The sequence below is a fragment of the Gymnodraco acuticeps genome, unplaced genomic scaffold (assembly GCF_902827175.1).
Source record: "Gymnodraco acuticeps unplaced genomic scaffold, fGymAcu1.1, whole genome shotgun sequence".
In the NCBI taxonomy this organism is placed as follows: domain Eukaryota; kingdom Metazoa; phylum Chordata; class Actinopteri; order Perciformes; family Bathydraconidae; genus Gymnodraco; species Gymnodraco acuticeps.
This window is the reverse complement of record NW_022992101.1, coordinates 153,597-177,407: the sequence shown is the minus strand read 5'-3', so window position 1 is coordinate 177,407 and position 23,811 is coordinate 153,597. Positions and strand designations below refer to the sequence as shown.

The window sequence follows — 23,811 nt, the reverse complement described above, 5'->3', positions numbered from 1 at the left end:
ATGTGAAGATGATGAAATCCCTGTAAGTCACCACCATGAAAGAAGGGTTAACCTTAATATACAGCTGTAGTCAAATGTCCATTATCTTTTTAAATGAATGCCTCCAAACTCAATCATGAAAAATCTTAGGCAGTAAAAGCAGACTTAGACTTGTTCATAATACTTACAAGAACAGAAAATAAACATGAGCCAATATTAAATAGACATAAGCACAAAGAAGTAGAAAGGTTTGAGGGTGGTTGTATTTTATTTGTTAAACAAAATGATTTAAAAGCTATACTTGTTGTCCTCCTCTGAGCGAGGGGCCGATGTGCTGGCTCAGCAGGCCAGGAAGCCCCCGTCCACCGGCAGAGAGACCCCGCTCGTCATGCTGCTCTTATCACTGAGCAGGAACAGAATACTGTTCACCACGTCATCCACCTCTGACCACAGGGGACACACGGAGGAGAAGGAGAACACATTCAGGTTTCACTCTGTTAATAAAGGTACAGTTCAAATGCCCACATGCATTAATGGAGAGGTGTCAGAGTGAAGGGGTTGCTATGGTAATGTGCTCTGGAGCAGTATATATGTTTGGTCCGTGCAGGGACACAAGCCCCTACAGACTGAGCTGCCCACATGTATGAACCCAGTGCTCTATACACTGCATCATTGCACCTGACAATAAGATTTGTTTTAGATTAAATTGCATTCATGAAAATCAGAATAGTGCAGGTCAGTCTTTGAGTCCATCAGTGAGAACACGCTACACGTCATCACAAAGAATGTGAATGCAGCTCTCGCTCCACTTATATATAATGGGGAGGCTGAATCCACATTCCTGAATCTGAATTGACCATCAGCCTCCCACCCTGGTATCCTGGTATGACCTCTGGGAAGAGCCCCCCCCCCCCCCCCATGTGTCTTTTGTAAAGAGGAGAATAACCTCAACTTCAAATAGTAGTCCATCATTTTTTAAATGCCTTTTTGCTTCCATTTTGAGAGTGAGATGAGAAGATGGAATGTGTCCAAAGCTGGGGGTTGAGATGGGGTTAGCTTAGCTTAGCATAAAGACTGAATGTACTGATACACGTTGTATCTGTCTGTTTGATAGGGAGGTGTTTTAAACGTTTGACAGAGCAGGCCCTGACTCCAGATCTGTCCTTAACATACAAACATGCTCCGATTTACTTTTGTTTATTTATGATGAGAGAGAATACAAAATAATTGTAGACTTATTCCCCTCATTGTCCCTAATGTTTACACAACATGACAATGCCTGATATATTAACACTAAGACGCATTAGAAAATAAGAACACAAACTACAAAACTCAATCCTCTGAACAATAATTAATTAATGTACTACTAATTTACTCAGTACTTTCCAAAATGTGCTCCATAGTGACAAATGAATACATTAACACTCATATGTATTTTCTAATGATAACAACAGAATTATTTAATATGTTATAACGATACAACACTTATACAAAAGGCATTCTGCACAATGAGTACATTTGGCTGATACTACTTTGGTACTTTTACCAAAACAACATCTTGAACTCAGGACTTTTACTTGTATTTTAAGGCTGTTATATAGTACTTTTACTCAAGTAGGGAATCTGAGTGTGTATCGTATAATCATGCTGTCATTTACACCCAGCCGCTGGTCTCTAACCTGCGAAGCGGCCCAGGGGGATTCTGGACATCATGGTCTTGGATTTCTCTGGGTCGCTCCAGCCCAGCCGCCCCATGTCCGTCATCACCACTGTGGGGTTCACACTGTTCACACGGATCTGAACACAACACATTCAATCAGAAACATCGTTAAAAACGTATCATCAACACCAGAGACAAATGAAAAGGATTTAACCGTACTTATTTCATATTCTTCATTAATAACCCGTAACCTGTCACTGGACTGTCATTATGAAACAGACACTATGAAAGGCTTGTTTACAATTTAAGAGAAGCATAGGAATAAAATAAGTTACACACACATCAAGTGCAGAATAAATGTCATACAGGGGCTTCTTTCATGAATGATACATCTAATGAACTCAAAAACATTCTAGTGATGTGTTGGTGTGAGTTGACCTGGTGGGGGCCCAGCTCCAGAGCCATCACTTTAGTCAGCATGTCCAGAGCTGCTTTAGAGGCACCTGGACAACGACAGGAAACAGAGACAACAGGACGTTTACTGACCTGCAGAAGCCCCTTCCTCTTCTTATACAAGTTAACACAGGACTGACACCATATGCCTGTATGTGTAGCGGATAGCAGGGTCATTTACAGAGAAAGATCTTTCATTTTATATGTACACATTTTTTTCAAAAGAACATCTTGTGTAAACCTACTTGGCCTTAATCTGATTCTGAATTATGTTTAGCAGTTTATCCACTACTGAAAGCTATTGATTCAATCAGTGACCAGATGAAAGAATTGATCCTAACTGTACTGAACGCCTCTATCAGCTACTTGGATTTAAGACCTGAACTCTTCCTCTATCGAGCGGCCCCCTGCAGGTCCACAGCTCTGGACTCACAGTAGAGGGTGTGCTCTCTGAGGGCGCGTTGCGACGCCTGGCTCGACACGTTCACGATGGAGCCTCCGGACCCTCGGGCCCTCATACCCCGGACCACCATCTGACCACAGAGACACACTCTGTTTCAACTGGAGCACACATCCCAACACAAAGGGAATAAAACAGTATGCTGTGGATGTTTTTTTATAAAGGGAAACTTATTGTAGTTGAGACCAAAAGGGCTATAACTCTTACTCCCCGAGTTGTTAGGGCTCTCACATTTTACACATATTTGTCTACTACATATAGCAAGCAATGTTTACAATTTCTCCGGCTTAAAACAATTAATATATTAAAGCCAAATATAAGGAGTTCCATTGTGACAAACTGCCCCTTGTAAATTGATACATATAAAACTCAAGAAGAAATGTATTCTAAAACGTATGCACTATGTGTTCATTCAGTGTGTGTATATATATATATATATATATATATATATATATATATATATATATATATATATATATATACAGTGGGGCAAACAAGTATTTAGTCAGCCACCAATTGTGCAAGTTCTCCCACTTAAAAAGATGAAAGAGGCATGTAATTTTCATCCTAGGTACACTTCAACTATGAGAGACAGAATGGGGGGAAAGAATCCAGGAAATCACATTGTAGGATTTTTATGAATTAATTGGTAAATTCCTCGGTAAAATAAGTATTTGGTCACCTACAAACAAACAAGATTTCTGGCTCTCACAGACCTGTAACTTCTTCTTTAAGAGCCTCCTCTGTCCTCCACTTGTTAACTGTATTAATGGCACCTGTTTGAACTCGTTATCAGTATAAAAGACACCTGTCCACAACCTCAAACAGTCACACTCCAAACTCCACTATGGCCAAGACCAAAGAGCTGTCAAAGGACACCAGAAACACAATTGTAGACCTGCACCAGGCTGGGAAGACTGAATCTGCAATAGGTAAGCAGCTTGGTGTGAAGAAATCAACTGTGGGAGCAATTATTAGAAAATGGAAGACATACAAGACCACTGATAATCTCCCTCCATCTGGGGCTCCACGCAAGATCTCACCCCGTGGGGTCAAAGTGATCACAAGAACGGTGAGCAAAAATCCCAGAACCACACGGGGGGACCTAGTCAATGACCTGCAGAGAGCTGGGACCAAAGTAACAAAGGCTACCATCAGTAACACACTACGCCTCCAGGGACTCAAATCCTGCAGTGCCAGACGTGTCCCCCTGCTTAAGCCAGTACATGTCCAGGCCCGTCTGAAGTTTGCTAGAGAGCATTTAGATGATCCAGAAGAGGATTGAGAGAATGTCATAGGGTCAGATGAAACCAAAATAGAACTTTTTGGTAAAAACTCAACTAGACGTGTTTGGAAGAGAAAGAATGCTGAGTTGCATCCAAAGAACACCATACCTACTGTGAAACATGGGGGTGGAAACATCATGCTTTGGGGCTGTTTTCTGCAAAGGGACCAGGACCACTGATCCGTGTAAAGGAAAGAATGAATGGGGCCATGTATCGTGAGATTTTGAGTGACAACCTCCTTCCATCAGCAAGGGCATTGAAGATGAAACGTGGCTGAGTCTTTCAGCATGACAATGATCCCAAACACACCGCCCGGGCAACGAAGGAGTGGCTTCGTAAGAAGCATTTCAAGGTCCTGGAGTGGCCTAGCCAGTCTCCAGATCTCAACCCCATAGAAAATCTTTGGAGGGAGTTGAAAGTCTGTGTTGCCCAGCAACAGCCCCAAAACATCACTGCTCTAGAGGAGATCTGCATGGAGGAATGGGCCAAAATACCAGCAACAGTGTGTGAAAACCTTGTGAAGACTTACAGAAAACGTTTGACCTCTGTCATTGCCAACAAAGGGTATATAACAAAGTATTGAGATTAACTTTTGTTATTGACCAAATACTTATTTTCCACCATAATTTGCAAATAAATTCTTTAAAAATGTGATTTTCTGGATTTTTGTTTCTCATTCTGTCTCTCATAGTTGAGGTATACCTAGGATGAAAATTACAGGCCTCTCTCATCTTTTTAAGTGGGAGAACTTGCACAATTGGTGGCTGACTAAATACTTGTTTGCCGCACTGTATATACACACACACTGTATATACACTGTATATATACTCATATGCATACGAGCTGTGTATCAGCAGCCAGGTCCGATATTAGCGTGATAAGGTGAAATTCTCACATTTCACCTAAGGAACTACTCTCCAACCTTGTAAAAATTACATCGTTCTTACTTCAACCGAACCAGTTTTAATTATAAAAGTAGAAACTTGGTCCAACACATTACTTTCATAGCTAAAAATCAATGATTAATCTGCTAAATCTGTTCTCTTCTAGACATTTCACATACAGTCAGCAGAAAGTGGTCATACTGATCTCATGACTAAGAGTATCCCTGCCTGGTGAAGTGCTGCTGTTAGAGCCAGCCTTTCCAAAACATGCACTTTCCCCGAAACACAAACCTAAGTTAACAATTAATGTTAAGATCAGCAAAACATGTACTTAGTAGAGAGCACAAAAGAACAGAAAGGAGCCTAGAATGCGGGACATGCAGGTGTAGTGATGAGGATTTAAGGTATTATTGTACCTGGGAGACATGCAGCACCGCTTTCACGTTCACATCGAAGGTCCTGGGGATGAAAGACACCTTACAACAGAACGAACAGAACAGGCTGTGCTCTGTCTGCAGCTTCCTAGTTGCAAATCACTAAAGGCACAGTTCAGCACCAAAGCATGAATGCATATTTTCCTCTTAGAGTTAGTTTCATCTCACTGTCACGAGCATGAGCTTCTCTCCATGAGTAGATGCATGCTAACATCTGCACGGTGATAGTGTAGAAAGGAAATTATTGCAGTAATCTTAAACAAAGTGCCGCGAGGGACTAAACAAGAGAAAAAACACTGTGGATGCGCAAAAACTCAGTCTTTCCAACACAGTATGCGTTTGACCTTTTATTTCCAAAGCAAAAATGCAATATTCCATATCCATATACGTATATCCTTGTATGCGTGCATGCGTGTGTGCGGTCAACAAAAATTGTCCTTCTCTAGCTCACTCCCCCATCTATTACAAAGTGCGCAGGTAAAAGCAACCGGATATAAGCACAAACGTCACCACACAAATCCAATGACACGCCCACCACCTATAGTGACTCAAAAAACATGTATCGTAACAAACACAGAAATGGCTTCATATGTGGCTCCTACATTCCGGCCCCTAATTATATCAACATAATAATTAATTACACAACTGAAAAATGATGTAGGAGACAATCAAGGAAAAAACTTTTAAGGATAAAAACATCCTTTGTTAAAGTGTCCTTTTCTTCTTTAGGCAAAAAATAGAAAATAAAATAAAAAATATATAGTTTGTTAGCCTATGAAGGAGTGATCTTTACTATCACTTAATAAAAAGTCGGAAAAAACGTCAATGTCAAGGTCTATGAAGTTCACTAATTTCCTCACGGCTCTTCTGCTTCCTGTAGAAGGCAGATCTTTGTGATAGGCCTGTCCAGATAGCTAGTTTTTGTCTTCACTCGCACCTGACGTACAAGTCCTCTTCTGTCTGGAATGGTTTGTACAATCCTTCCTGTAAGCCATGAATTGCGAGGTGCTGAGTCATCGACTATGAGCACAATATCTCCTGGTATGAAGTGGCGCTTGACATTTGACCACTTCTGTCGTTCCTGGAGTAGAGGCAAATACTCCTTAATCCATCTTTTCCAAAACAAGTCTGAGATGTACTGAACTTGTTTCCATTTTCGACGAGCATATATGTCTTCTTTATGAAACAGTCCAGGTGGAAAAGATGGCTTGGTTTTTAGCAGCAAAAGATGGTTAGGGGTTAGTGCTTGATCATGATCTTGAACTTAAAGACATCTGACTCAACACACCACTGTACGCCCAATGCTCTTTCCACAGGGAGTGTGTCATTATCCAAGTCCAGATCCTTAACTTATTTCGCTCTCTCCATCGAAGGTATAGCAGCAAGCACGATACGTCTGTTGCTAATCCACTTTGTGAGATGTACACAAAGTGCACAAAGGTCATGATAGAGTGCCACTGCCTCCTCCTCTGAAACCACTGATGTTAGACAATCATCAACATAGAAATTGTGCAGGACAGTGTTGATTACTTTGGGACTGAACTGCTCCCGATGGTCCTCTGCACACTTTCTAAGGGCAAAACTAACACAACTTGGCGACGATGTAGCTCCAAACAGATGTGCAACCATTCTGTGCTCTTCTAAGTTCTGGTGATGATCTCCATTTGGCCACCAGAAAAACCTCAACAGATCCGAATCCTCAGCTGGTACTCGAACCTGATGGAACATGGCTTCAATGTCTGCCATGAGTACAACAGGTTCCTTTCTGAATCTTGTCATGACTCCAACCAGTGTGCTGGTAAGATCTGGTCCCTGTAAGAGCTGCGCATTCAGCGATGTTCCCTGGAATGTAGCTGCACAGTCAAATACGACCCTGATCTTTTTCTTCTTTGGGTGGTATACACCATGGTGTGGTATATACCATACCCTGCCGTCACTGCGTTCCAGATCCACAACTGGCACTTTTTCTGCATAGCCCTTTGAAAGGATGTCATTCATGAAAGCGGTGTAATCAGCATGAAATGAAACATCTTTATCAAACCTTCTCTTGAGGCTCAGTGTACATTGTTCTGCTACTCTCCTGTTGTTTGGCATGCTAACATCCCTTTTCCTTAAAGGTAAGCCAATACAGTAATGGCCATCCATCAACTTAGCAGACTTTGTGACGTACTCCATAAAGTGACAGTCCTCGCTTGACGGTCCCATCTGCTCATCCTGACTGCATTCAGGGAAATCAGCCTTTAGCTGCTGCTTCCACAGATCTTCAAGGTTTGCAACAGATATCATATTGACAGTGACATCTGGCTGTCCACAAGTAATTGCACTACTCCTCTGAGAGGTCCATTGACAGTCCAACCCAGCATAGTTTTGACTGCATATGGGCCCCCGTCTACACTCCGAATAACTCCAGTGCCTCAGGAACATTAGTCCCAATCAACAGGTCCACATCTGAATCAATCTCAGTAATCATTACATGTTTCAGGTGTGGCCATCTCTGAAGGTCTTTCTGCCCAGGAATGTTGCCTCGATGAACTGGCATAGTTTTCTGGGTGTAGGTGTCAGGCAGCTCACAATAATGACTGCTGTCTAATCCAGCCAAATGCAGGTCAGAAACAATGTGACTTCCAACTATTTTCTCCTGACCCATTGTCCGAAGGAGAATGTCTGTTCTTCTTCCCCTGAGATTCAGTTTGTTCATCAGCCGCTCCGTGCAGAATGATGCTGAGCTCCCAGGATCCAGGAAGGCATATGTTATGATTGTTTCATGTCCCTTCTTAGACTTTACTTGAATAGGCACTATGGAGAGAGTACAATCTGGCTCACCGGCCCCTGTAAGACCACTGGACTGAACGGAGATCAGAGCACTGCTTATAGCTTTTCCTTTAGCTTGCATTGTGTCAGTTTCTTTCTCTTTCTGATAGATAGGAAGTATGCTTGGGTGCTTCAGACTGCATACTTTGCACGAGAGGCGTTTCCTGCAGTCTTTACTCATGTGCCCAATACACAAGCATCCAAAACACACACCATGTTCCCTCAAGAAAGCGATTTTCTCACTATGAGCCTTTCTTTCCAGTTGAAAACACAGATCCCGTGTATGTCCACCTCCACAAAACAGGCAAACACTTGTATCTAGTGAGCCTCTCTCCTTCATTCTTATTCCAGGTTCCACTTTCTTTTCCGCTGTCGTAATAGTAGTAGCAAAGCTGCTTCCCCTCATCCTTGAACGAGGTTCAAACTTAGCTTTCCTCACATCTTTGTTGGCTGCTGGTGGAGTATCCTGTATATCTCCAAACAGTGGATCGCTCACAATATCCACCTGTCTTTCAATGAAGTTAACAATATCCATGAATGTAGCTCTCCGGCCCTGCCTTTTCTGTAAGTCATAGGCCAGGGTTCTCCATTTGTCCCTATATTTGTAGGGCAACTTTTTTATGATGGCTAGCATATTGCTAGGCATGTTCAACATGTATTCAAACTCTTCCATGACGTTGCAGCATCCTCTCAGAAAGAGACCGTAAGCTTGCAGAGCTCGCACATCTTCTACTCTTATTGGCTGCCATGAAAGAGCCTTTTCCATGTAAGCTGAAACAATTTTCTGTGCATTACCAAAATGCTCCTGTAGCAAAGCCTTTGCTTTGGCATATCCTCTGTCATGGGCCATATGCTGACAGCTTCTGACAAGCTCCAAAGGCTGCCCCCTGGTGTACTGTTCGAGAAAATACAGGCAGTCTTTAGGGTTGTGAGTCTTCTCCTCAATGCTGTGCTCAAAAGCTCTTATGAATGCTTGGTATTGAAACGGAGAGCCATCAAAAATCTGAATTTCTCTTTTAGGCAGAAAAGAAATAGACTGTTGCTGAACCAACATGGATGTTATTTCATTTTGTCTTTCTTAGACATTAATGAAAGGATTCTGAGCACTGCTGCTTGGTGCCAGTGCTGCTGGGTGATTGCTTTGGTGCTGTAAATGTGGATGTGATTGTGTTGAACTTTGATGTATATTGGCCTCTGAGCTTCTTGTGGCTTGATGTTGCAGATGTCCATATTCTACTTCATGTTCTCTGTGCGAAAACTGTGCATCAGACTGGCCACCTGTAGGCCTGTTTGTGTCAGGCACAAATGTTTTTGCTCCAGCACTGAGTGTGGCTTCCTTTCGTCCCCTTTCCAAATAAGAATGCATGCCATTGGGACTCACAGATGTGTTACTTGCAGCACGAGACCTTCCAGAGCGTCTTAGCACATTCATTTTAGCTCTTGATGCGGCTATTTCCACTTCCATTTCCAGTTGCTCCCTCTGTTTCCTGAGCTCTTCCTTCTGTTTCCTGAGCTGTTCCTTCTGTTTCCTGATCTCTTCCTCTTGTTCATCCAATGCATGCTTGTCTTTTAATAACATTTGTCGTGCCATGAGAGCGGCCATGTCAGCCTCAGCTTTGATGCATGATGATGTAGTTGAAACACTGGTTCCAGCAGAGCTCCGCTTGCAAGACCCAATGCTTCCTATGTTTGAAACACTGTCGCTTGGTTTTATTTCATCTTGTGCTTCGGGAGTTTCAACATTTTTCCCAGAGTGTTTTGAAACATGAGACATACTTTGCTGGTGTTCATCAGATATCTCATTTGAGGGAACATGTGCAATGGTGCTGCTCGATTGTCTCCCAGTTTCAGAAAGCCATTGCCGTCGATAAATCCATTATTGTATTTCAGTGTCTTGGCAAACCATACATTTTGTTTTTCCTGTTCGTCTGCAGGAAGAAGAGGAATTACAGATTTGTGTAACAGGGTGGTTTCTTTAACCAGTTGAATTAAATGTTCAAGTTGAGTTTGTATTTGTGAGGCGTTGTCATCCCTTTGCATGAGATCCTTCATTGTTTTAATCACACTTTTCATTTTGTGAACCTTTGATTGACGTTCCTTTTGGAGCTTTTCCATTTTATTTGCCAAAGCCTTGGCAGTGAGTATCGACTCTCTCTTTTGTTCATCCATTTTTGCCACATTGACATCTGAAGTTGATCCACTTATTGACATCCCTTTAATGTTTTAATGAATGCACCAAAAAAAAGCTCCAATCCACACAGCCGAACGCTCAATATATCACGGCTGCCGATAATAAGCAACCTCTAGCGGCACAAACCCACACACGCAAGCAACAAGTCAGTCCCCAATGGACATGCAGCAGTAACTTATTCACACTGTGTTCTAACAAACATTTACACAGCATGAATGAAGAAGTTACATACCGCTCGCTCCTGATGCTGTGTGGATTGTCCGTCAGTCTTTCTTTATCCTCCCGGCAGTACGCTGAAGTTTCCTTAAGCCGCTCTCCAATACAGCGGCGAACACGGCGTTTCAATGTTTCCTTTTAATTCCACAGCGTCACAGATCGATCCTAGGAATCTCCGTATATATCCTCGATTTCCGTAGATCCACGCTGTGGTACAAGTCTTTTTGTTGACTTACACGCACGCATGCACGCATACAAGGATATACGTATATGGATATGGAATATTGCATTTTTGCTTTGGAAATAAAAGGTCAAACGCATACTGTGTTGGAAAGACTGAGTTTTTGTGCGTCCACAGTGTTTTTTCTCTTGTTTAGTCCCTCGCGGCACTTTGTTTAAGATTACTGCCGCAATATTAAGTCAACAAAAAATTGTCCTTCTCTAGCTCACTCCCCCATCTATTACCAAATGCGCAGGTAAAAGCAACCGGATATAAGCACAAACGTCACCACACAAATCCAATGACACGCCCACCACCTATAGTGACTCAAAAAACATGTATCGTAACAAACACAGAAATGGCTTCACATGTGGCTCCTACAGAAATGGTTCCTCCATGAAACTCCTCACAATCCTGTGCATTTATCCTGAATGACAGGGTCACGATATCTTAAATGAGACATTGCTGTTGTTCAGGTATAGGTTTTGTCACTTTGAGCGATACATACATGGTGTCATCTAGTTATATTAAATTGGAAGAAGACAGACATCTCTATCAGTGGTAACTCAAAACAATCTAAATTCATAAATAGCACTGCGAGGACCAGGAAAACATATATACTTTTTGTTTTGGGGTGAACTGTCACTTTAAAGTATCTTGTAAATGTTCTCACTGGTCGAACTTGTCTGGTGTGACCTCCAGAAACGGCTGCAGAGTGGCAAAGGCTGCGTTGTTCACCAGCAGGTCGATGGGGCCCACGTCCTGCAGGGCCGCCTCCGTGGCCCCCCAGTCTGCCAGGTCCACACATACTGGGGTGATGGAGGCACACTGAGGGGGGGGGCACAGCAGAGAGGATGGTGCAGAGCAGAGAGAGAAGGAGGAGAAGGAGGAGGGGAACAGCTAGTATTGATCCATACAATTATGAACAGCGTATACAAAATTATCAATCCTGCACTAACTATACATTCTTTTTTGGAGGGGATTTTGCATATACTGACTCACAAGCAGTTTACTGTGATAATCACTTTGTAATGATTAAAATCGCTTCAGATGTTTTCACAAGAAAGTACTCTCCTTTTGTGCAGTAATACACTGTATACTGAATATGTCCAGTACAGCTAGTGAGCTTTGTCAATAGATAACATCTTTAATTATAATAATGAAAGTAACAATAACTAGAAAATGCTGAAAATGCGTGCGAATGCTGTAAACTGTGTACATTTGTTGCTGAATTTAGCTGAAAATGCAGAAAAAGCTGAATATTTTATTAGTTGAATGGTCTCGGTAGCTGCTTTAAGCTACAAAAAGTGTGTTGCTGAACTTAGCGGAGAAATGCAGAAAAGTGAAATGATTTGAATCAAATTGTTACAGCTCAAATGCATTGCAATGACTTTGTTGAAAACTTGAAAGTGAAATGTTAAACTGGAAGAGTAGGAAAAATAGTGAAGAAGCTTAATATTTAAAAGAAAAGGTTTAAAAAGGTATAAACAACTAAATGTATAGCCTCAATGTCCTGAAATAGCTGAATAAGTTAATAGTTTAATGGTTTATAGCTGAAAGTAGGCTGAAGGAGTTAGATATTAAATTTAAGTAGTAGTGAATGAATATTTATTAAGAAGAGAAAAGAAAGTAAAAACGCTTTGAAAAGCAGCAGAATATTTTAACTGCAAACTTTTCGACTAAACCCATACGTCACCAATAATGTATAAAATATGTGGAACATGTTGAAGTCAGTATGAAGTCTCCATCAGACAGAAAAGAATAGGCTGAGACAGTCTGCTTGTCATTGTTTGTTTCTGTGCAGAGCACCTAATCATAACACCCAGGGCCGTCCCTGGCCAATTTGAGGCCCAACGCAAAGTTATATGATGAGGCCCTCTGTTTCGCGAATCGCGAGAGTCGACGGGTAGGGGGGACGGGGGACGGGCTAGTGGAGCCTCGCAGCGACAAAACCGTGCCGCGCCACACTAACTGATAAGCTCAGTTGAGGCTCCCTCCGCAAGATGAGGCTCCCTCCAAAAGGTGAGGCCCCACGCAGTCTGCGTGATCTTCCTGTAGGGAGGGATGGCCCTGATAACACCTAATCATAACACCTGTGTGTGAGCCCAGAGATCAAAGGTGTCCATGGTGACGACGTTATCAAACATCTGTGTGCAGAGATCAAAGGTTTCCATGGTGATGTGCAGTGATCTGTGAGAGGAGAGCCTTTCCATTGATCTGAATGAGAGATAAACCTCTTACATTTGAATGTTTTGTTGAAGAACCGTATTAGCTATCACATTTACAACACCTGTATGTGAGCCCAGAGATCAAAGGTTTCCATGGAGAAAGTGTGCTGTGAAAGGAGAGCCTTTCCATTGTTCTGAATGAGAAATAAACCTCTTACATTTCTAACTATAGTTTAAAAACGGTAGCTGCTTTTGGTAAAATGTCAACGCGTGAAGTATGTCAAGGACCCTGAGCGTCTGAAGTGTGCGTTTTGTGCATTTTCCTCACCCACTCTAGGGGGGTCCGGGGGCATGCTCCCACGGGAAGATTTTTTTTTTAAATATTGAAGTTAAAAGCATCAATCTGGTGCACTTTGAGAGCAACATGAAGAGATCTATGGATCTATGTGCTCTTTGCTTGATTCATGCCTTCCCAGTCCCTGATCACGTACAAGAGCATGGCGCCAGTTGTGGTGAAGGCATATGACTTACTTGAACCGAAATGTCTACATGCATAGCGGAAGATGGCATCTTTTTTACATGAATATTCCAGCCAATCTCTGTTTTGAAACCATGAGCTGCAAAATGAGCGCCTTACCCCACTGTCCAGGCGAGTTGGGTACCTTTTTAAATATACCTGGGCAGGCTCTGTTTTGCCAAGGACCTCTGGCACTTGCGGGCCGCCGAGGGGTGGCGGTGTTTGGGTCAAGCGGCACAGGTCACGCGCAGCGGCACAGGTCACGCGCACCTGACATAATAACGTTACTTACCGTTTAAATTGACCAAATAAATGCAGCAGACAATGTTATTTAACCACAATTACAATTTATTTTATTTCAACTATATTCTTCTTCTTATTATTATTATTATTACTATTATTGTTATTATATATGTCATCTGTTTCACTTTTCATTTTTCAAATGAGGGTGCAAAACGACTCAACTGAGGGTGCAATGCACCCTTATGCACCCCCGTAGAACCGTACCTGCTCAGGAGCAGTGCTGCGTACCTGGACTCACATTCAGGTTCAGGTCCGGACTCAAGTCCAGAGGTTCAGGTTCAGGTCCGGACTTATAAGTCCGGACCTGAACGCATGGCTTGTGTCAAGTTGTGTGAGTAACTAAAGTGAACTTATTGTGAGCTAATTATCAATTGAAAATTAACTCATAATCAACTCAAATTCAAACTCATCAGGTTTATTGTGCTCCCTTCCAACTTGTGTCTACATTTCTCTACAAAGTACAAATGTAAAAAAAACACTTTTTGCCACTTAGTCTACAAATGACTTATGACAGCAACTACAGTGAACTACTACAAAGTTCAAACATGTATTTCATTTACCAAACTAAAGTAACCAAACAGTCCCTGAGCTGACTGAGCCTAAATCCCTAAAACGTTGCTGAAAGTTAGAGTGTAGAGTAGACTATACGCATTACACTGTTACACATCTACTATACAGTATAGGCTACACTGTAGTGACTGTACAGTCAGAGTGTACTGTACTGTCTGTACACCATGTATTTTCTACAACTCTACATGTGTACATTATACAGTACATACTACATACATAGTGATGTACATACATACTGTTAGAAATTAAAATCAATGTTGATATGGCGTAATTTTGAATTAAATACACTATTTAATTTAAATCAGTTTTATTCTGAAAAAACCGGAAGTTCACACTATTAACTTAATACTTTTATTCAGAAAATTATTCACTTCCGGTTAGCATTAGCATGTGGCAAAATGCTACGTTTTCAAACCGTGAATCGAAGGTGAAATGACATGTGATGTTGTACACCGAGCACACTGGGATTAGCACTCATTTATTGACGCTGAATAACGTTTATCAGGGAATGTTTAAATAACCACAGACACCAGAATATACGTAAGTGCTAGTTTTTTTGCGAGTCCAAGTACCGGTTCCCGACGTTCCGGTTTTAACCGGACTTGAACCGAAACTTTTTACAAGTCCAGTACCGGTTCGGCGTACCGGTACGCAGCACTACTCAGGAGTGTAGGGTTTGGGAATTATGGCAAGTTTAAACGTTTTTTTGGGCGAATTTCAAGCTGTCCTCCACTCTGTTTTGAGATCAAAGCACTCTAGACTTAACGGCTCAATACACACTCATGTTAAAATCTGAAGAAAGCCTCTTTACCAAGCTCCAAACTAAGTTAAATATCTCAAAAAGTGTAAAAGATATCAAAAACAATGCTATAAATAGCATTCACACTAATAAGAAGAAGATGATTAAAGATTTGAAGAACTATAGTGGAATGCTATTGCACAGCAATAATTATAGATTCATTCTGAACTAAACATGATGGTGCCTAACGACAGCCAAAGTCTGTTTTAGATGATGAAACCCAAATGAAATGCCACATTGTGATGATGTCATTGCACAGTGTTTTAACTGGTATATTCCTCAGTGAGAGAAGGTGTACCTCCTGCAGCAGGCTGTGGAGGTCGGCCTGTGAGCGTGTGACCGCGGTGACCTTTGCCCCGCAGCGTGCCAGAGCCAGAGCCGTGGCCCTGCCGATCCCTGAGACAAAACATCCAGAAACACAAAGGGTGATTACAGAGAGGAGCTGTGACACACACACACACACACACACACACACACACACACACACACACACACACACACACACACACACACACACACACACACACACACACACACACACACACACACACACACACACACACACACACACACACACACACACACACACACACACACACACACACACACACACACACACACACACACACACACACACACACACACACACACACACACACACTTCAAACAAAGCATTGTTATATTCCATTTTCTCTCTCAGACAATGTGCAAATTCTTCACACGCCTTCATCAGATCTGAGGTTCACATGTGATCTCAATTATAGAGTTTTAAATGTCTTTTTTTAACAAAAAGGATGGAGGGCAAACTATCAGGCATTGAAAGTTGAAATTGAGTGGCAAGTTCAATTTAGTAAGGCTTTAAATATGACTGCTTGGGGTTGGACGGACACATTTCAAAAGTTTCAAAACCTTTGGATTTTTCCAAAATACGTTTTGTTTTCACTTTTAAAACATTAGAAACAAAGCCCATTAACAAAAGAAAGTGTGCAAAAGAAATACAAATAAAATAGTGCAAGAGAATGATACAGGAGACACAATGGTGCAAGCAACATGCAGAAATAAGTCAACCTGATTAAGCATAACAGCATTTGCCTCCATTCGTTGTATGAGTGGAGGCAGTAGAGTTCATTAGTAAACTAGAGGGAGTGTCCTGATTTGACTAATTGACTAGTTTAACACACTTTCTAAAACATGTCAACTAGTTATGCAAAATGTAAACTACTTAACATGTTTAGCCCTTTTTACCTCACTAAAAACGAATGAGGCTAAAACAGTTCTAGTAGTAATAGTTAATAAAGTAGAACAGAGTTTAACTAGTGAATGTGTCAGCACTTTCCTTGTTGTTCTGAGTTTGAATCCTCATGGTTTATTGCACTTATTGTAAGACGCTTTGGATATAAGCGTCAGCCAAATGCAATGTAATGTAGTTGAACTAGTGACATTCGTACTCGTCACTAACCTCACACTACTTTTGGTGTCTTTTAACATTGCTGGTTAACTAGCAAGGCCAAAAGTGTTGACTAGATGAACTAGTGAAAGCCAAAATGCTCACTATTGTATTTACACTAGTTCAATTACAGTGGTGAGCCGTCAGGGCCCTATAGGCCCTCTGTGAGGGCCTAAGATATTCTACAAAATAATATTTGAAAACATTAAAAAATATATATATATTTATTTTTTTTTGTTGTTAAATTTTTCATTAGTTTTACCAAAATAACTTGATTTAATTGTATTTAAAATAGCAATTTACCAATTGGGTATCAAATAAACAGTAAGCATTGGTAATACAACTTCCAAAGTCAGAGGCGGCTGGCTTCCCTTGCCTCACAATCCAATCAAATCGCATCAATTTAATGTTGCAGTGACGCATCCTAAAACCCGGAAGTAAGCTGCGCTCGGTTTCCCTCGACAAAAAAGCAATGGGATTTCTCCATAGGATTTTGGAAAATAGCTCGAAATAAGGTCAGTGGAAAACAAACCTGTTTGATAAATGCACGTTTTGTTCAGTCGGATAATATCCACACGTCTACCCTACTTTTATAATTTTCGAATCATAAATCTAATCGATATAAGATAGATAGCGTCCACTCTCACCGCCGTTAGAAAGTAGCAAGCAACTGAAGCAAGTGCAATTATGGAGGGTGGAGACTTGGAGTATTTAATCAAAAATAATTGTACTAAACTTCCGCTACAGCAGCAACAACAAATACAATCTGATGACAGGCCAATGCCAAAACTGGAGCTGTGTACAGAGAGGAAAAAAGGAGCGAATCGGACGTAAGACGTTAAAGGTCTCCTGATTTAGTTTGTGAATGAATGCTTATTAGAGTTTTGTCTGGAGAGTGCGTGCGGACCTGTCGGTTAGATCAGGGGTTCCCAACCCCCGGTCCGCGGACCGGTACCGGGCCGCGGAGGTGTTACTGCCGGGCCGCGAAATAGCTGTGAGTTTATCGTAATATTTGCAGAATTCTAAATATATAAAAATATTTTTTTCAAAAAGTGTTTAATGTTCGCACCTATAGGCTACCAGTCATATTATTTCCTCCAGTAGCCATAATTAATCTTTCACCAGATAACCGTTGAAAATGGCTTTTATCATGTTCCGAGGGATTCGGCGGCTCAGCCTGGTCTCAGCCTCTTGTGTGCACGAGAAAGTTACCGGTGCGCCAAGTAGGAAGAGGAGCGCATAGGAGACAACCGTTTAATTGCAGACTGTTATGTTTATGTGGGGAAATGGCAGTGCATACATTATTTGAGATATATTTCAAACTCGGACTTCATTTTAAGGACATGTCGGCCAGGAGTGTAGAGCTATATGTTTATTTTATAGCTTTTCTTTTTAATGACTGATTTTAAATGCCATTTTCTTAATGTCTTTCATTTTTTTGTAAAGCACTTTGAATTGCCTTGTGTTGAAAAGTGCTATATAAATAAACTTGCCTTGCCTTTGTTTAAGCACCGGATTGGCAAAACAGGAGAGTAAACCAGTCTGCCTTGATCTATGAATTCATGTCCGGGACTCTCACGGTATCTGCTGCCCGCAGCTGTTTTATAGAAGGAAAACCTCCTTCACTTCATGAAATGGCTGCAGGCAGCATCAGGAGGCAGCGGGACGTGTAACTCCGCTTCTGAGAAGTGCAGCACCAGCGCGCCGAGAGCTGTGCCTTTTTACGCACCGCCTTCGCTGTGTTTACCTTCATCAGAACAGCGAGTGACTGCAGGCTGCTACGTGTTAACCACACACATCTCTACACACATCGAACTGCACGATTACTCCCCCTTTTATTAGTTTTATGAAGGAGATGTCCAGTCACCAAGGCGCATGATGTGTGTGTGTGCTCTGCTCAGCTCTGTGTTTGTGTCTGTCCGACACCGGCATTTGTTTTCAAATGACCATGAACAGTAATGTACACACATCTGGCTAACTCCATAGGTAGCCTATATGCGGGTGTTCCAAAAATAAATTAGTTTAATCTTAATCTCGATGTAGTGCTAAATGCTGTCGGACGTGCACCGGAACGAACGTCACTATCATTATATCTTCTGAAAACAAAGGCCAGTGTCACACACACCTCCTTCATAATGCGCCTTCTCCTCGTTTTCCCATCACTGGATTATCCGTAAATCATACAAACTGAATAACGTCGGTTTTTTGGTTTTCCGTTTTTCCGAAAAACGATACCGGTTCTTTTTTAAACGTTGTTAATATTGTTCTAGTATTTGTTCAGGCTGTTACATACAATTAGCCTCTGTTGCTACCTGCTGGAGAGTAAATATTAAAATCAGTTAAAATTGACAACCGGTCCGCGATTTTTTTTAAATGTATCTGCCGGTCCTTGGCACAATAAAGGTTGGGAACCCCTGGGTTAGATAACAGGTGTGTGTAAGTCCTGCATCTGTATGATACAAATGTGTGTAAAATGATACCGGGTGCTGTAATCACTCATCTGGTTACGTTATTGCATTGACCACCACACCCCCGACCCAAAAGAAAGGACGTATTATTGGCTTCCCCTAATTTTTTCCCCACGCCACGCTACTGCGTTAAAGTTGAAATCTTCCAGACAAAATTTGAAAAGTGCCGGTCAAAGGTCTTCTTTGTTATTTATTGAGCTTTAAAACAAATTGTTATGATTCGATATTAAACAAACTAATTATAGTAGATTAACTCTTCAAATGTGTACAGTAATTTACAATAACATAATAAACGGAGTGCTCTCTCCCTCTCCTGACAGCCCGTTAGTATCATGCAGCTCGCGGATCCAGTAATGAGTGACCCGACAGTAAAACTAAACATATCTATAACTAGTTTAGGTAGTTTGAGAGGTAATTAAAATAGCTACGTGTGATATTCTAACCTGAAGTGTGCGTTTTGTTCCGCTCACCGCTGCATGTGATTATGCAGAGCTGCGTGTCAACTCGTCAGCAGCAGCTGATCTCTCTCTCCCGTCAGATTAGACTTTACTCGTCGCGTTTATGTCCGTATCGATCAGATCCAGCTAGTTCTAGCTAATGATAGGACTACCTGCTTATTAAAAGACACCTAAACAATAAGCGTCGCTATGCAACCGGGTGAGGCCGCAAAGTAACGCTATGCATTTGTTTACATGCCCACCGGAACCCAGAGGCATTACCAACAGATCAACGCACAATCAACCCATACAGGACATCTCTTTCTCCACATTAAGTGTTCGACATTAGAATTGACTATTCTTGTCTGTCACATACTCTTTTGTCTGTCACATAAGTGGCGCAAGTTGCGCAACTGATGCGGTATTGCGCTAAGGGGAAATTATTTTGACCGGAGAGATTTAGATTTGCCGGTCTTCAGCATATTTTACGGGTCGTAGTCCGGTAATTACAGGCTAACGGGAACTCTGTACTATTTATCTCTCAATATTGTCTGTAAAAACGTGGTAAAAGTAATTCTTTCAGTGAGACAACAGAGCAAGCTTCTACAGTTGCACTACGTTTTGATAACAGTTAAATTGATAATAGCATATATTTCAATGTTGATGAACTTCATAATGTTCATTCATAATCTGATTGTCTTTGTAGCTCACTGTTGAAATAAAAAAAAACATTACAATTACAAAATAATTATATCTACAGCCCCAAACACACAAACACACCACGTTCATAAATAACACACTTGTTCTGCAATAATATGTTTTATGTTTCCTGTAATTTTTGTTAGGAAAGGACATGCCTGAAAGACACAACATGTTCTCCTTCTCTGAGGGTCAAGAAGAACATTCAAGAGGAACATTAAAAGCTGATGTTATGAGATTTTAAGACCAGTACAGGACATTCACTAAGAAACTACTTGTATTGTGAAAACACAGTCAGCTGATCGAATGCAGCTATTTCCACATCTACTCTCCATCCGCTGATTATTTATATTTGCCTTGCTTTATGAGCTTCACATCACTTGTGCCTTGTACCGCAGAGTTTGCAATGTTACAAATAAATGGGGCCAATCTTCAGTCAGATGTGAATGTGTAATCTAACATTTTCAGTAAGAATAATGGACGAAAGGAGAGCAAATACAAATACAATTTATTGAAATGTGAACCAAAAGTTAATCAAATGTTTTAAATAAAAAGCACATATGGACAGAAGGTGTAAACCTATTAAATGTATAAGTAAACACATTTAATCAAATAAAGTGACAGACTAGGCCTGTGCAGTTGGTATCAGCTATACCCAACATGGGCTCCTCCATCAGGCCTGGTCCTTCTCGCTGAGGAAAGACCCTCAGTCCTCTCCAAACCAACAGACAGGACGTCCATCACACGGAGGTTTCTCCCTGAAGTCTCTGCAGCTCTCTAGACACCATGCTGTCTCAATCCGTCCACACTGAATATGAGAGGGGAAAAATGAAAATAATAAATGCTTTAGACAATAAGAAATATAAAGTTGACTGTTGAGTTGCTCAGTTATTTTAGATTGTCAATACTATTACTGTATAACTAATATATCAGGTTAAGAGGCACATTCAAATAAAGATTGGTCTTTAAATACATGTTGTCTTTTGAATTGTTTGTCTAAAGTCAAGGATCTAGAACTGGTACTTAGTTTTAATGATACAGTCTGGTTATTATGCTGTTTGGAGGATGCCTCAGGTAAGAGCACTAACTAGCTACCATCACATGTACCTTAGCTTGACTTAAATGTATTAAACGTATAGTTAAGTGATATCAAAATATAAATAACTAATGTCATTCAAACATATTAATATTTGCTTGATTCCAGTGTTGAATTTAGCACAATTGCATACCAACGCTAAGGGATTTTAAGATTCTGAAGTATTATGCTAAAAACTCAATAACTTAGATTATTATTTATAGTTTTGCTGAATAGTTTCATGTCCGCTTACCTTAGAAACGTAAAATGTGACGGCAGTGTGCAGAAGGGGAGCATGTTAGCTTAGCTTGGTAGCTTCAGCTAGCTCTGGAACTTCCAGCTCGGTGGCAGCAGGTCCCGCCTCGGCTCCGCCTCTTTGCCCTTATTTGGAGCAGGCGGGAGTTGAACTCTGACGTCACTGTCGAGTGGCCGACTCCGCCTACTAAGGGCTTCTCGGCAACTCTGCAGAATGCTATGGGTGATGTCACGGACCCTACGTCCATTTATATATACAGTCTATGGTTTCATAGTTAGCTTAGCTAAGCATCAACCTAGCACTGAAATATATGGATGTTATGTGACAGTATTTCTGAGAAAAAGTCAGCTGAAATGGTGTCATAGTTGTCACTGCTTTACGTGTGGACAGCATGTTTGAACGTATTTGCAGCAGTAAATGTGGCTGTTTGGCCACTGACGTTGCCATAACAACACCTGAGTTTAAATGTGCAACCTCTTTTTGTGACAGATTTTTGCATGAAATTATAATTCTTCTGAATGATATTCCTATTGACAGATAGTTTCTATGTGAACATTATGAGATGGACAGCCAGAGTGAATAAATGAAAAACAGTTATGAAATACTATGACAAAACAAGAATACAGTTTAAGTGATTTGTAAAATATCCATAAAGAAAAATCTGTTTACAGTTCTGTTTTTTGCTAAATTGGGTGTTGAGAGATGTATCCAGATGTATCCATAATTAATTTTGCTCTGTGCACCAGATTGATGCTTTTAACTTCAATATTTAAAAAAAATCTTCCCGGGGGAGCATGCCCCCCACGGTGTTTACATGCTTATTTATACAATATGTGTTCTTGTGCTAACATCATAAGACAAAAGTTGGTTCCGTGTTGTGTGTAGTGAGAACGCGCTAGAGTGAGGGGGGCCCCCAAGCCAAAGCTCGCTTAGGGCCCCCAAAAGTCTAGGGCCGGCCCTGGGCTTCCCATTGGCTCTCAAGTTCGAAGTAAATATGATTTCCTCATGTCCCACACTGCTTCTAGTTCAGTCCAGAGGGCCACTAGTGTCAACAAGCTGACCAGTCTGGATTTTGGTGCTACTTGTAAGAAACTTAGTCGGAAAATAGTTCCACTGTTTGCTAAAAAACGAGTGACTAACTCGACATAATGCCAAACTAATGTGACCAGATGTCTAACTAGTGCTAACAAAGAGCTAACTAGTGTAGCAACCTGCTCTCATATGAAGTATATGGAGTAAATATGAAAACAGCATACCATAAAGTGATGCTTAAATCAGCCTGCTGGTGTCACTGCACGCACTGTAAACGTCTTATGTGTCTTGTTTGTTGTGTATTGTGTGCAGCCTAGTATTGTTGTGTTCACCTTTTCCTGCTCCGGTCACTAAAGCTCGTTTGCCCGCAAAGGAGATGTCCATGGTGGGTGAAGTCCTCCGAGATCAGCTGCAGTGGAAACACACATTACAGACTGAAGAGTCACGTGACTTCATGTGTACTCAGGACGGATCGAACTTTTCTGCAACTTCCTTTATGTTACAACTAAATCAGCCACACGCATTCCCTGCTTCCTGATCTTTGATAACGTGTGTGTTGAGGTTAGAAACAACGGAGGTACTCACCGGCGCTGCGACAGGTGGGGCTCTGTGTCCGACTGCAGCCAGGCTGCAGGAAGCTGCCGCTGCTCACGGCAAGGAGGCGGATCCTAAAGGGGGTGGATCCTATAGGGGGGGGGCGTTTCCTAAAGGGTTATGAGCCCCGCCCCCACGTATTTCTTAATGGTATATGACGCTCTGTTTCTCATTTATTTTAATGCTTTGAATGAATCATAAACGAACTTTGAAAAATTATAATTATAATTAATTTGCATAAAGAATGAAGAGTATACAACCCACAGAGAAGACAAATTAATTGACCTATTGACAGATCATAATGAATACAGAGTCAATTTGATAGTTTATCATAACATAGGATACATACTCATAAATTGTAGGCATATCATTTTTCACTGTTTATGCAGTGGTAGTAATTATTATTCAAATCAATCAACTACGTTTTATGGAAGATATTGCTGTATATCATTTAACAACATGAGTAGAGGTTTCTGTACACCTAAAATACTGAAGTTGAAGTTACTGTCCTGATGTGTATCATTCATTTGTTCATGTTGTGTCTGGTGGTAAGATTAATTAATTAACGTATTTATTATTTTTGAAACTTTACAATACACATCAAATACTAAACATGAAATGTATAGTACATACCAATACATTGTACAAAGGAAAATATATACAGTACATACAAAGAGGAAAGTCTTCATTAAACATAAACATTTTATTGGGTGTTCTAATTCAGCAACCACAAAATATGTGCCCAGATTTCATTATCTCTGACTTCATCAACCAAAAGATCAATTTTAATATTTAACATGAACTCAGAAAGAAAAACACAATGTCTGCCTTATACAACTTTTGTTGGTCATC

At 41.0% G+C, this 23,811-nt stretch overlaps 1 protein-coding gene across 1 annotated transcript; it reads right to left on the bottom strand.

Moving 5' to 3' along the window:
* Positions 1–224: 224 nt before the first annotated feature.
* dcxr (dicarbonyl/L-xylulose reductase) lies at positions 225–23,039 on the bottom strand. Its single transcript, XM_034202978.1, has 9 exons — positions 22,951–23,039; positions 22,698–22,774; positions 15,250–15,347; positions 11,268–11,422; positions 5,139–5,181; positions 2,526–2,625; positions 2,078–2,142; positions 1,659–1,776; positions 225–422 (listed from the first exon to the last, which is right to left on the bottom strand). Exons 2-9 carry the CDS (start codon positions 22,747–22,749, stop codon positions 319–321), a joined length of 735 nt encoding a protein of 244 aa, XP_034058869.1. The 5' UTR covers positions 22,750–22,774; positions 22,951–23,039; the 3' UTR covers positions 225–318.
* Positions 23,040–23,811: the final 772 nt, after the last annotated feature.